The sequence below is a fragment of the Triplophysa rosa genome, linkage group LG5, assembly GCF_024868665.1.
Source record: "Triplophysa rosa linkage group LG5, Trosa_1v2, whole genome shotgun sequence".
In the NCBI taxonomy this organism is placed as follows: Eukaryota; Metazoa; Chordata; class Actinopteri; order Cypriniformes; family Nemacheilidae; genus Triplophysa; species Triplophysa rosa.
This window is the reverse complement of record NC_079894.1, coordinates 11,149,501-11,162,127: the sequence shown is the minus strand read 5'-3', so window position 1 is coordinate 11,162,127 and position 12,627 is coordinate 11,149,501. Positions and strand designations below refer to the sequence as shown.

The following is a 12,627-nucleotide window of genomic DNA, read 5'->3' as shown; positions in this document are numbered from 1 at the left end:
CTACAATACAAATGAAGATAATCATTACACAGTTTATTTTGAACGATTCCATACAAAAAATTGTAGAGAGCAGTGGCAATTACAATGGGCACTCGGTCTTATTTACGAGTACAAACCAGTCTAGAAGTGGGTGAATAATTATGAATTAAATTTACAGCCTTAACTGAATACAGATTTGCTGTAGTTTCGCATGAAAATCTAAATGATAAAAACCAAAAGTGGGTTTGCCTTAAAAAAGGAAACCAGCTTTGTATGTTTTTACACAAGATGTTTGCCAGTCACTTTCCCTCAACAACTGTTATAAAGTGGAATCACAAGGTTTGTTTTGTACATATTATTACCTCCAACACTTAACTAAAGACTCATTGAAATGTCAACATACTCTGCAATAGTCTGACAAGTACATTGTGCCTTGTCCTGAACAGTACCAAGTAATTCAATATGGATAATGGCAATCACTAGGAGACATAAGTGGACAACAATTCTCGCACACAATTATTTGAAATGTCTATGGCTTATGTGACCAAAACATTTATACCCTTCCATGCCAGTTCCCTGCATGAAGTGGTATTACATTTTACTTTGGATGTATATTATAATAAGAGAGACATAATAGATCAATGGGTAAAAGGTAGAAATGACCCACAACAATTCCATCTGTGGTTTCCTCCATCTGAGAGAATATAGCTTATAAAAAATATTTAAGAATGTCCTACCAGAGTGCCTTATGTAAGCATCTGAACAACAGGTTGCATTGAGAGATCACAGATAGAAGGCAAAAATGAGGACTGTGTGCATATTCATGTTTCTTTTTCTAAGTGGCTGGAAACCATGGAGACAGCAGGATGATGTGGAAGCGCTTAAGTTGAGCTGATGGAAAATTACATAAAGGAAACAGAACACAACGTAAAACAGCATCACCTGACCTTCATTTAATTTCAGATTCAGAGAGAATTATTACTGTCTTCTTGACCTAACATTTTCTTTTTGTTGAATTGCATAATCTGCCACTTGTTTGAAGTTTAAATAGGCCTAAAGTAAAATTGAGCGTTTTTATTAAATAGCCCAAAACCTACTAAACAAAGAGAGAAAGGGAAAAGTGATGGGAGAGACAGTTTTCTGTGTTTTTTATATTTATATATTTTTAATAAATTATACTTTGAATATGTATAACATGTATTGGAGCATATCCTACGTCGATGTTCCGTTTTATCTGCATCACGGTTGTTTCTAAACAAGCTTCATTTTCTTCACGTAACCACACACAACCACTCCATATCCAAAAATGTAACACCTGAAATATTTATATAAACGGTGTCAGGACACATGTGCTACATGAATGCATTACTGGGTTCTGGTTGCTAGGGGGACGAGAACGTGGTGGGATTAAAGTGAATAATAGTACACACACGACCATGATTAAACATTACATGTTTTTATTAACAAGCTGTTTTTGACAATAAGGCAGATGAATAAACTTGCAGCAATAAATATTTTTTTTACTAATAATACACAAACTAGTGAGCTACATGTCTCCTCCCACCCTGCTGTTGTCGTCATCGGTTACGCAGCATTGTTAAGCGCGCTCTTTTTTAGTGTCATTCAGTAAAGCGCGTTAACGTTGCTTGTGTTGTGCTAGTGCTGTTTAGCCGTAACTAATCGTTATTTTTCTTTTCACTCAGAGAAACAATGTCTAGAAACAGACAAAGGAACCTGGTAAGACTTTAAATTTTGTTTCAGTCGATTTTAAAGCAAGTTGCAGCGTGAGCTCATGGAGTTCGTAATGTAATTAACGTTACGTTAGTTGCGAAGCTTTGTTCTCCTGCTGGGATTTCGGTTATGGTTTAAGAACTAACGTTATATTGTTTAGTTTTGCTGTTATTTCCTCCTGCTGGGTGGATGGTTTGGTCGGTGTGCTGACGGGTTTAACTTATTTAACGTTAATTCAACTTCTGCTTTCACTTTGTTTCTGAATCAGGCTGGACATTTACCTTCTAACTTAATTTACTATATTTAAAGTCTAGTTTACTGCAATTAGTTAAGTCATTCAGCATGGACATCATTACTTTGATAGAATGTGATTCCTGGTTTGTTTTAGACCGTTAATATCTTAGTTTATCTCAGGCCGTGAATATTCCTTTTTGTTGTGCATTAGCATGTTTATATAGTATTTCAAAGTCGAATGTCGTGTGACCCTATACTTCAGTCCTGTGATTGTTGTGTGTCTACTTGCATTGCTGTAAGTTAGTTGTTGTGAATACAACGACGTCTCGTTTCAGTGAGATACTGGTTCAATCTGGAAAGCGCCGCGTGAACGGCCCGAGGCTTTAAGAAACCCTAAACCCGGAAACTGTTACAAAGAATGATGCATTGTATCTGTTCAGATCTATTTGTGGTGTTACTTTTTTGCTGTGGAACTAAACGTTTTTTTAAGTGTGTATTTTTAAGGCTACATATATAATATAATATAATATATATGTATGTATGTATGTATGTATGAATTCTACATCAATTTAGCATTCAACAACGTTGTACATAACAGTTGAAGGCTATTGTCTTGTTTTATGCTCTTATTTTCTCTTTAGGTCTTGATGTGTAACCAAGGTGGTAAAACCTGTATTCTGTAACCCACCGAGTTACATCAAGCACAACTACTCAGGAAGTCTGTGAAGTTTGAGGCGTTTTGCATCTTCTCTGAATACACCTGTGTGGAACTCCATTAAAAAATATATTTAAGTGCCGTAGACAAGATTGTTCTTCTAGGTAGGTGTGTTTTTTCTTCAGTCTTGCACTGAATTTGTGCCTTGGGTTTTCACAGAAAGATTCTGCAGAATTTGGTCGTCAAGTTCAACACCAATCGCTTGTTTGTTTAAGTACTAAGTTTTTTAGCGACCAATGAAACGCTTATGATAATAAATCCATAATGCAAATTTACCCCTCACACAATTGTCCCTGCTCACATATTTCTGGATGCAAAAATGTACAGAAAAGTTCAGATTTAGCTAAATTTGCCTCCTTGCTTTGTACTGTCCCTCTGATAGATCCATCAAAATGCTTCCCAACGGCAGTTTAATATTTGAAGACGAGAGCTTCATCGATTCTACTGTCGCCAAGATGAACGCTTTACGTAAGAGCGGCCAGTTTTGTGATGTCAGACTGCAGGTAAGTAAGATCAGTGCTTTTTTGTCTAATGCATTTAGTATCCACTTAAACACTTTTAATACTGGTGGTCCCTCTGCAGGTATGTGGACATGAGCTGATGGCCCATAAGGCTGTGCTGGCCTGCTGCAGTCCTTACCTTTTCGAGATCTTCAACAGTGACTCCGAGTTACAGGGTGGGGTGTCACTGGTCAAATTCGATGACCTAAATCCAAACGCTGTCGAGATCTTGCTCAGTTATGCCTACACAGCACAGTAAGTCTATTTAGGTAGTAACCTTTTATTACACACTCAGAGATCCCATATACATATATTGTCTTGTTGACAGGCTGAAGGCAGATAAAGATCTGGTCAGAGATGTGTATTCTGCGGCAAAAAAGCTTAAATTGGAGCGAGTCAAACAGGTTTGAACAGGTGCATAATTCCAACTGTCACGTATACAATAAAATACTGTACTGATCTCTTGAATGTTCCTTTGCCATTCAGGTTTGTGGAGACTACCTTTTATCAAAAATCGACAGCCAAAGTGCCATTTCCTTCCGCAACTTCACAAGTTCCATGGCTGATAGTCGGCTTTTGGGTAAGATTGATGGTTATATACAGGATAATCTTCAGGAGATCTCGGAACAGGATGACTTCCTTAAACTTCCTCGTCTGAAGGTCAGTCTAATGGTTAGTTTTTATTATCACGTGTATAGAATTTGAATGTCTCTGAATATTTGGGTATTTCTGTTCATATTATATTTCTGTTGTGGTAGCTGGAGGTTATCCTAGAGGAGAACCTGAACCTGCCGGGTAATGGCAAACTGTACTCTAAGGTGATTAGCTGGGTGCAGCGCAGCTTGTGGAAGAATGGAGATCCTCTCGAGAAACTGATGGGCGAGGTCAGTATTGTGACTTTTTTTCATACCCTCTTTTTTCAACTTGCTCATGTCTCCTGAATGTCTTTTTAAAGATGACAACTGAGTTCACCCCTTCCTCTGCTCCCAAGTTTTTGCTCTTTGTAAATTTTGCAGTACGTGCTTCTCAAAATACTGAAAAACTTGAACGTTTCCCAGGTGAGCCAAACAAGCTGTTCAGTTTGCTTTCCCCTTCTCTTTCTACCTTTGTCTTCAGTAACTTACAATTTTCTTCCCGGCAGGGCATTTTTAGGTATTATGACATTGATTCTAATAGCCACTCCTCCCCCTTGATCTCCCCATCTCTCCTTTAGGTTTAGTAATACACAGCAACAGCAGATTTGTCAAGCACTGAAGAACAATCCAAGATGCCAGCCATCAATGGATTAACCAGCCAAAAGCAATCCGGTTCCATCTGTGTTCCTGCGAGCGTTGGAGCTCTCTTTCCGAATCTGAAATTTTTTTAGATGGATCTTTGATGCAGAGTCATTCACAATAGGAATGATATCATCTTCCAGCAGTTTTCATCATAGATGGCTATACAGTAGTCACATACAGTCATTGTCTTCTCAGTGTCCAAACAGCACAAAATTGCCAAGGACTTTCCTCATAGCAGCTGACTCCACTTCTTCAAGGAACAAGGCACAATACCGCTTTTGTTCTTATGGAAACACCCACATGGCCTTGTTGGTGTTTTGTTGTTGCAGGTGCAAACACTGTACTACTCAGCAGATCACAAATTGCATGACGGGAGCCTGCTTGAGGGGCAGACAGAGGTCTGCAGCTATGAGGATGACCACATCCAGTTTGTGCAGGTACAGGATTGGCTGCATTCACTGATGTAGAAAAGCAATAGGTGATTTGCACTACCAGATATCTATAAACCACCAGCTTTCTCAGCTGTGTGCACTGTTCAAGACCCCTTGAATAGTGGCAGATGTTATTGGCCATAGGTGGAGTTGAATTGGAATTTGACTGTGTGTCTGCATGCATGTTTAGTATAGGTTGGGGTGAAATATGGGGCAGTGGTTTGTAGCTGCCTGATTTGGTTTTGCAGAAGAAACCCCCTCGTGAGAGAGATGAGATGAGCTCAGGCGCCCCTGGCAGCCTTTCTCCCACCTCCAACAGCCAATTCAACAGACATGAATGGAAGTACATTGCCTCAGAGAAGACCACCAGTAAGTCAACACTGTTGACCATTCTTTATCCCTTAGGAATCTTACAATCTGATGCTATTTTTTGCATGTGATTGAACTGGATCTCAAGGGTCTGAATCTCCCTGTCCTCTCCCCCAGACAACACGTACCTGTGTCTGGCTGTTTTGAGAGGCATCCTGTGTGTGATCTCACTGCATGGCCACAGCAGTCCACAGAGTTCCCCGTCTTCTACACCCTGCATGCAGAAGAGCCTGAGTGTCGAAGCTCAGCCAGAGGAGCTGCAGGAGAGAATGCTGAAGCCCATGCATTACGCTCGCTCAGGACTGGGAACTGCTGAACTGGATGGCAAACTTATTGCTGCAGGTATGCATGTACGCAGTGGGGAAAATGAACACGAAAATGAAACCACCCGGAAAAACATTTGCAACTTTTTTCACGATTATCAGTATTATTCTTTATCAGATTAACATATTTAGTTTTAAATCTGTTTTTCATACCTGTCCAGGTGGCTACAACAGAGAAGAATGCTTGAGGACTGTAGAGTGCTACAATACAAAAAAGGACTGCTGGACTTTCATCGCGCCCATGCGAACACCACGAGCTCGCTTCCAAATGGCCGTGCTAATGGTAGAGATGGCTCAGTTTCCAATGCTAAACTAGCGACGAGTCCTTGCTATTAGAGCTAATTCAGTGGTTTCCTCTCAGGGTCAGCTGTATGTGATGGGTGGATCCAACGGTCATTCAGATGAGCTGAGCTGTGGCGAGACGTATAACCCCATAGCTGATGAGTGGAGACAAGTTCCAGAGCTCCGCACCAATCGTTGCAATGCAGGTATGCATCACTTACCTTACACTTTCCTGCTTTAGGAAGTCTTGGTTCTCTGTCTTCACTAATCAGAGTTCAGACTTTGTTTCCTCTCCTGTCTTTACATGCTTATGAAAGAAAGCCGAGTATTAGTGAAGGGGTACTTTATGACATGCCCATACAGTATGCTCATGGCAGTTGCTGGATATGGTTATTGATTGGCTGGGTAATCTCCTTTTCCCGTTTCCTGTCAGGTGTGTGTTCCTTGCAAAACAAGCTTTTTGTTGTGGGTGGATCTGATCCCTGTGGTCAAAAAGGATTGAAGAATTGTGACTCTTTTGATCCAGTGTTAAAAACTTGGACCAGCTGTGCGCCACTCAACATCAGTATGTCTATTCTATCCTTTTGTTGGCAAATCAGTTTATATTGTGAGATTTCACTCATGCTGAATGTGTTGTGATTATGTGTTCAGGAAGGCACCAAGCAGCTGTGTGTGAATTGGATGGATTTGTTTATGTCATTGGTGGTGCAGAGTCCTGGAACTGCTTAAATTCAGTTGAACGCTACAACCCGAATAACAACACATGGACCCTGGTGGCTCCCATGAATGTGGCCCGCCGTGGAGCTGGTGTCGTTGTGCATGAAGGTAAAAAGATTTTGTAGGTGTCCTGTAAGGGTCTGTTTTTTAACAAGCTAACGTCATCAAGTCATTTTCAACCATTTACAGGGAAACTCTTTGTGGTTGGAGGATTTGACGGCTCTCACGCTTTGCGCTGTGTGGAAGTCTATGATCCAACCAAGAACGAGTGGAGGATGTTAGGAAGCATGACATCGGCACGAAGCAACTCAGGGGTGGCCGTGCTAAACGGCGTGCTCTGTGCTGTTGGAGGCTTTGATGGCAATGAGTTTCTCAACACAATGGAGGTGTATGACCCTGAGGTCAATGAGTGGAGCCCTTTTGTAGAGGCATTAACTAAGAATTGAACGGTTGTTTGGGGAACTTGTCCTTCAGCTGATGTGCTTTGTAACATAATTTTACTGATATGCTCCTGTTTAGGTGCTTAGGTTGGGTGAATGGTTGGGTGGGAGAGATGATAACTGTTGATAGATGATGTCATTGAGTTGCCTACAGCAACATCAAGCCTTTGCATATTGCATAAATTACTGTGTAAATACTTTTTTTGTTGTTAATATTTTCAGGTTTTTCAAATTGTAGTAACTGAATGCAAAGGTTCACATCTTACGGATGCAAATCTTAGTCCATCAGGAGTAATTTGGCCTTGTTTGGTTGCCTTGCTCATTGACATGTATAGTCAATAAGTCTACAAAATACTAAAATAAAGAATACAAGTTAACACCATGTCATTTTAAATAGCAAGCTGTTGCTTTGGCGGAATGGTATCTTTTTATACCTTTTTATATGTAAGTGTTCAATATGTAAAACCGAGAAGCACACATGTTGTTTACTGAATGCAACAGGATTGGTTTTAACTAGATGCTTGCTAGCAAAGCCAATGATAATGATATTTGTAACACCAATTAATAACATTTCTCATTCGTTTCTGTATTTAAAGCTTTGTTAGACCTCAACTCTGAATGGATTTTGGTTGTACTTTTGGTACAAAAACAATGTAAGAATGAATAAAGCATTTCAACCTCAGTCAATTTTGTGTTGGTCTTGACGGGTCTCGGTACAGTGATGTGGAGATCATCCTGCATTAAGTGAGTATTAAACACTGACGTGTAAGCTGCTTTGGCTAAAAGTGTCTGCTAAATGTAAATGTCTAAGGGGCAGTTTCCCGGACAGGGATTAGTTTAAACCAGGACTAGGCCTTTGTTGAACTAGTATGTTTAAGTCGTTTTTAAAAGACATACTTTTCAATAAACATTACTGTGTGCATCTTCAGACAAAAAAAGCACTGATATATTTTAAGATATGCCAGTGCAAGTTGCTTTTGATCGAGACGCATCTAACATTTAAATTAGTCTGGGACTAGGCTTAAACCCTGTCTGGGAAACCACCCCTAAATGTTTGCATTTTGCCCACTTGCCCCAGATGGAATTAGTCTGGGAGTTGGCTAAACTATTATAGCGGTCTGTCAGTCACTGGGTCAAAACTACATGCTACATCCATTAATGAGGAGACCAGTCTTCGTGTCTAATCTCTGTGGTGAGATCATATCATGGCAGGCCACTGTGAGTAATTGGGCCAGCGAGTCAGCATTGGTCTGGATTGAGACAAGCCACTCCACTGCTCTTTACAGCAGGTGTTAAAGACAGGTCACCTAATCCAATTTAATGACTTCTTACTCCATTCAACCTGTAACTGATGTGTTAAAGATGATTTTTCAGAACATCTATTGATGTGCTATTATTTGTGAGCAAACCTGAATAGGGTGATATGAAAAATTGCATTGCTGTAACAGATATGTAGTTGGACATTTATTTGAATCAAACTATATGTAAAAGCTTTGTAACTGTCTAAAAAGCTGTCTGTTTTTGTCTGAAGAGATTATGTAAGAACCATATAGATTTTGAGGGTGTCTTGCATAAGAATGGCTGTGCCTAGGAGACATTTGTAAAAACCCTTAATGTTTGCTTTTAGATACTGATATTGCTATTTTGAGTCTGTGATGTTGTCGATCTTTGCTAGGCTAGAATATACGTAAGTGCTGGTGACAGGCCCAACTCGAATGATTGCACATCTAAAGACCCCTCTGTCAAGCTCCTGAAGTTTGCAGACGACACCACACTGATCGGCCTCATTCAGGACGGTTACGAGTCTGCTTACAGACAGGTGGTCAAGGAGCTGGCTGTCTGGTGCAGTCTAATAAAGCTCATTCTATTCTATTCTAAACTAGGTGTGGTAAACAGGAAATGATAAGGGTGCAGTATAATTACCACAACAAGACTCTATAAGATGTGAAATGATTTACTACATCTCTCTTTAACGGTCTCAGGCATCTTCTGCTCTTAAAGCTTAGGTTGTTACAATGAGCTTTTCATAGCCAATCACACTTTTCTTTCAGCAGATAACACTATCATACATCAAGAATGCAATATTTTTGCCTGTGCCTTCAAGGACCACAACACGTATGCAAACAGTCCCAGTGTCTTTCTGCGTGAATTCATTCATCTGGTTTCATCCTTTAGATTCTGACAGACAAGCTGTTACTGTCGAAAAGCAAAAACTTTTTGCTTAGCCACTTTACTGTATTCGGCTGATTCATGCTGGAAAATGGCTAGGCTGGAAATGTCTGTTTGAGGACAGAGCTTTCTGATGTCATCATTCACAAAAGCCAGTTATTAAAGCAAACTAGGGATACTTTTTAACCCACTCTTCAACTGGAAAGGAGTAACAAACGGATGCCTGGCACAGAATAGAAGAAGCAGGCAGAAAATATCCCCAGCAGGATTTCTTTGAACGTGTAGGGTGCTTCCTGAATATTGTCTTAATATGTTTTTAATGATCTCTTCACATTTCAAATGGGTCTAGGTGGATAAAGCTGTTATGTCCTGTGAGACTGTGTTGGACTGTGGGTGGTATGGCCCTTCTGGGGCTCATTACAGTACAAGCACGGCTAACCTGATTTTGCCAAGTGGTTGATGTCCTTAGGGCAACATCATGTTGACCCTGGGACAACATTTAAATCAACCAATCAGATTTCAGAAATAAGTTTACAGTTTATTTTAAGTTTAATCTTACAACCAGGATTAGGTGCTTCTAGACCATTGTTTTTCACTTATCATTTCCCTCTGATTTTAGGGGTAAGTTATGGTTAGGGTTTGGTGTGGGTTTAGGTTTTATTTATAAAAATGTTGCCCTGAGGACATCAACCACTTGGCAAAATCAGGTCGAGCGTACAAGCACTGTACAAGTTGTGAGGAAAATGTGTTCTAACTTATGTCCATATCAATATCCAGAATTGAGATCATTTAAATAATTATTTCAAGGACATTCACAAATACTAATATATTAGGATTTTGTATATTTAATTGGAAGTACATGTTCATTAGAGAGAGAACTAAAACATGATTCTTTGAAAAACAAAGCAGAACAGAACAGGCCAGGCAAGTGTGTTAACAACAAAACTAAAGCACATCATAATATGAAAATCCCATTGGAAAAGAATCTCTTATGAATAGCTATGCAAATATGTGGATATAGAAAATATGCCAGCTTTCCTTCTTGCACATTATAAATCACATTCAAACAGTGACACGAGCATAGGATCACAGATGTAGTTAAACTCACAAATTTCTGAAAAAATGTGCATGTGTGTATACGTGTGCCACATGATCTGCTCATGGACAGGCTTGAGGCATGCTTTTTATGTGTAGTGAACACTGCGTCACTTTGTTGAATCCAGATCTTGGAGGCACTTGTGTAAAAAACAGCAGTAACAGCACACCAACTGTTCCAAATGCCCAAATAAGTGGCACAATGCCCAGGCTCTCAGATTTGGCGGTAGTCTCTATCGTTTCCAAAATGAAGGAAGAAAGTATTCACGTACTGGGCACCAGTCACAACACAGCACATTTTGTACTTTAATCTCATTGGATGAAGAAGTTCCATTCAGTACAGAATGACACTTGTGGTGTGCACATGAAGAACGTGTATGCATGTGCTGTACAACTTACAATAATATTAGCATGTAGAAAACAAAACAGTCAGTTCAGTAACTTGATATTTATATCTATGTCTAACTTGAAGATAGACAGCAGGACATGAAAACCCATTGGATGCAGGGACGACTCACTGACACAATATCAGATAAAAACAAGGTTGTTTTTCAGGTTGGTTTAAATGTTGCGAGGTTTAATGAGTGAGCTGTTTGCTTTTAATAATGTATGGCTCATCTTTGATGTGGGAGGATATGGCTTTTGATCCCTTTAAGGCAGCGGGGCTTCTGCCATGACCTGACCACACAGAGACAGTATCGCCCTGTGTGTGCTAATAAAAACACATTTCTGAGAATGTAGTCAAGGTCAAATGCACCCTTACTGTGAGACTGTAAAGTCCATTATGGATACATATCAAACTATGAATAACTGACGTATAAGACCCAACACGCGTACACTCTAAAAACAAGGGTGATTCACGATGCTATAGGAAAACCTGTTTAAATGGTTCCATAAAGAACATTGAACACCCGAAGAACCTTTTTGTTTCACAAAAGGTTCTTCAGGTTATAAAAAGTTGAGAAAGAGATAGTTCTTTAACGATCCCTTGAGTGAATGGTTCTTGTGGAACCACAAATGGTTCTTCTATGGCATCGCTGTGAAGAACCTTTTAAGCACCTTTATTTATAAGAGTGTAGTCAGTGTGACTGTACATGTCATGAACCACATGCGCTGTCTATTTGACATAGGCCTTGTCTGAATTTGACTGGTAAGTAATCTGAGGTCAGGTTAATAAGGCACTTTGGATTTCTAAGATTATCTTTATGTGAGAGAGAGAGAGGAGTTAGACATTTATGGATGGGAACAGAAAAGGACTGTGTGAAATTGCTATTACAAAGGTTAGGGAATCCCATCAGGCTAGGATTAAATTATACAATAATATATTTGATATGCCATAAATTGTCATAAAACTGTACCCCCTGGTGCCCAATGAGTGCACCATAGCCATTAGTTTGAGAACCAAATCAAACCAAAATGAAAACTTTGTAAACATACAGTGGCCTGTTTTTGCATTATATTACTATTATTCATGAAATATAAGACAAACACATAGTGTGTTTTCACAAAAAAGTCTAAAGAGCAGCTGTGTGAACATATAAAAAAATATACCTTATCACTGCAAAGATATGTGGGAAAAAACTGTCTAACAAGAATTTATATTCTTTGAACAAATATTCTTTGTTCAACAGTGTGTCGTGACAATTGAAGGTCCGTTACCGAACGTTTCAAATGTTCGTTTTCGGGACCAAAAACATCAATAACATCGAGGCACTTTTTGATGAAGTCCCCTTCACTGTATGGCTTTTTAGCACTCGCAATGTTCCATGCCAGCTGATATGATGCTAATGTGACCGTCTCTGAATGTTTGGTAAATTTCCGAAAGAGCCGAGTTTGCTTCTCTAACTAACGTTTTTACCTTGCGCTTTTGAAGTTCACTGCCTTTGGGAAATTCCCGGCCCACGGTAGGATGAAATGGCGCTCAAGATTTTGAAGCCTTAAATTGCGACAGTGAAGTCTGGCATATCAAGCAGAATGGTTTTCCATTTCTTTCAACAAAAAAATATAAATCCTCCCATTCGGATTGAAATGTTCTGTGCTCACCTTCATAATTGTGTTTAGCTGTACGCAGACGAGGCTAGCCGCTAGTAGCGCATGACGTTCAGTACAAAAATAATTATTAAAAAATATATACATTTCATTTTTTATTTCAAAAGTAATTTGTGTACATTCGGTTTAGTTTAGTTTAAAATTATTTAAAAAACAAAAAATGCGATTAAGAAGCAACTTGTGGATAGATGATTTAAGAGCCGCAAAGAGGCAGTCAAAGAGCCGCATGTGGGTCGCGAGCCGTGGGCTCGCCACCCAGTACATCAAAGGAATAATTATGTGATTTTTGAAGGACTGACATCAACTTCTGCTTAAC

At 39.5% G+C, this 12,627-nt stretch overlaps 1 protein-coding gene across 1 annotated transcript; it reads left to right on the top strand.

The window, feature by feature from the left end:
• Positions 1 to 1,584: 1,584 nt before the first annotated feature.
• Positions 1,585 to 7,674, top strand: ivns1abpb (influenza virus NS1A binding protein b). Its single transcript, XM_057334904.1, has 15 exons — positions 1,585 to 1,716; positions 2,586 to 2,763; positions 3,042 to 3,162; positions 3,242 to 3,414; positions 3,488 to 3,563; positions 3,646 to 3,819; positions 3,918 to 4,043; positions 4,766 to 4,873; positions 5,116 to 5,236; positions 5,354 to 5,578; positions 5,721 to 5,842; positions 5,921 to 6,047; positions 6,275 to 6,406; positions 6,493 to 6,666; positions 6,748 to 7,674. The coding sequence occupies exons 3-15, from the start codon at positions 3,052 to 3,054 to the stop codon at positions 7,002 to 7,004; spliced, it is 1,926 nt and encodes a 641-aa protein (XP_057190887.1). The 5' UTR covers positions 1,585 to 1,716; positions 2,586 to 2,763; positions 3,042 to 3,051; the 3' UTR covers positions 7,005 to 7,674.
• Positions 7,675 to 12,627: the final 4,953 nt, after the last annotated feature.

Coding starts and splice junctions, on each gene's coding strand:
- ivns1abpb (XM_057334904.1), top strand. CDS start 3,052: ATGCTTCCCAACGGCAGTTTAATATTTGAAGACGAGAGCTTCATCGAT. Junction 5,843..5,920: donor TCCAAATGGCCGTGCTAATG/GTAGAGATGGCT, acceptor GTTTCCTCTCAG/GGTCAGCTGTATGTGATGGG. Junction 6,048..6,274: donor CACCAATCGTTGCAATGCAG/GTATGCATCACT, acceptor GTTTCCTGTCAG/GTGTGTGTTCCTTGCAAAAC.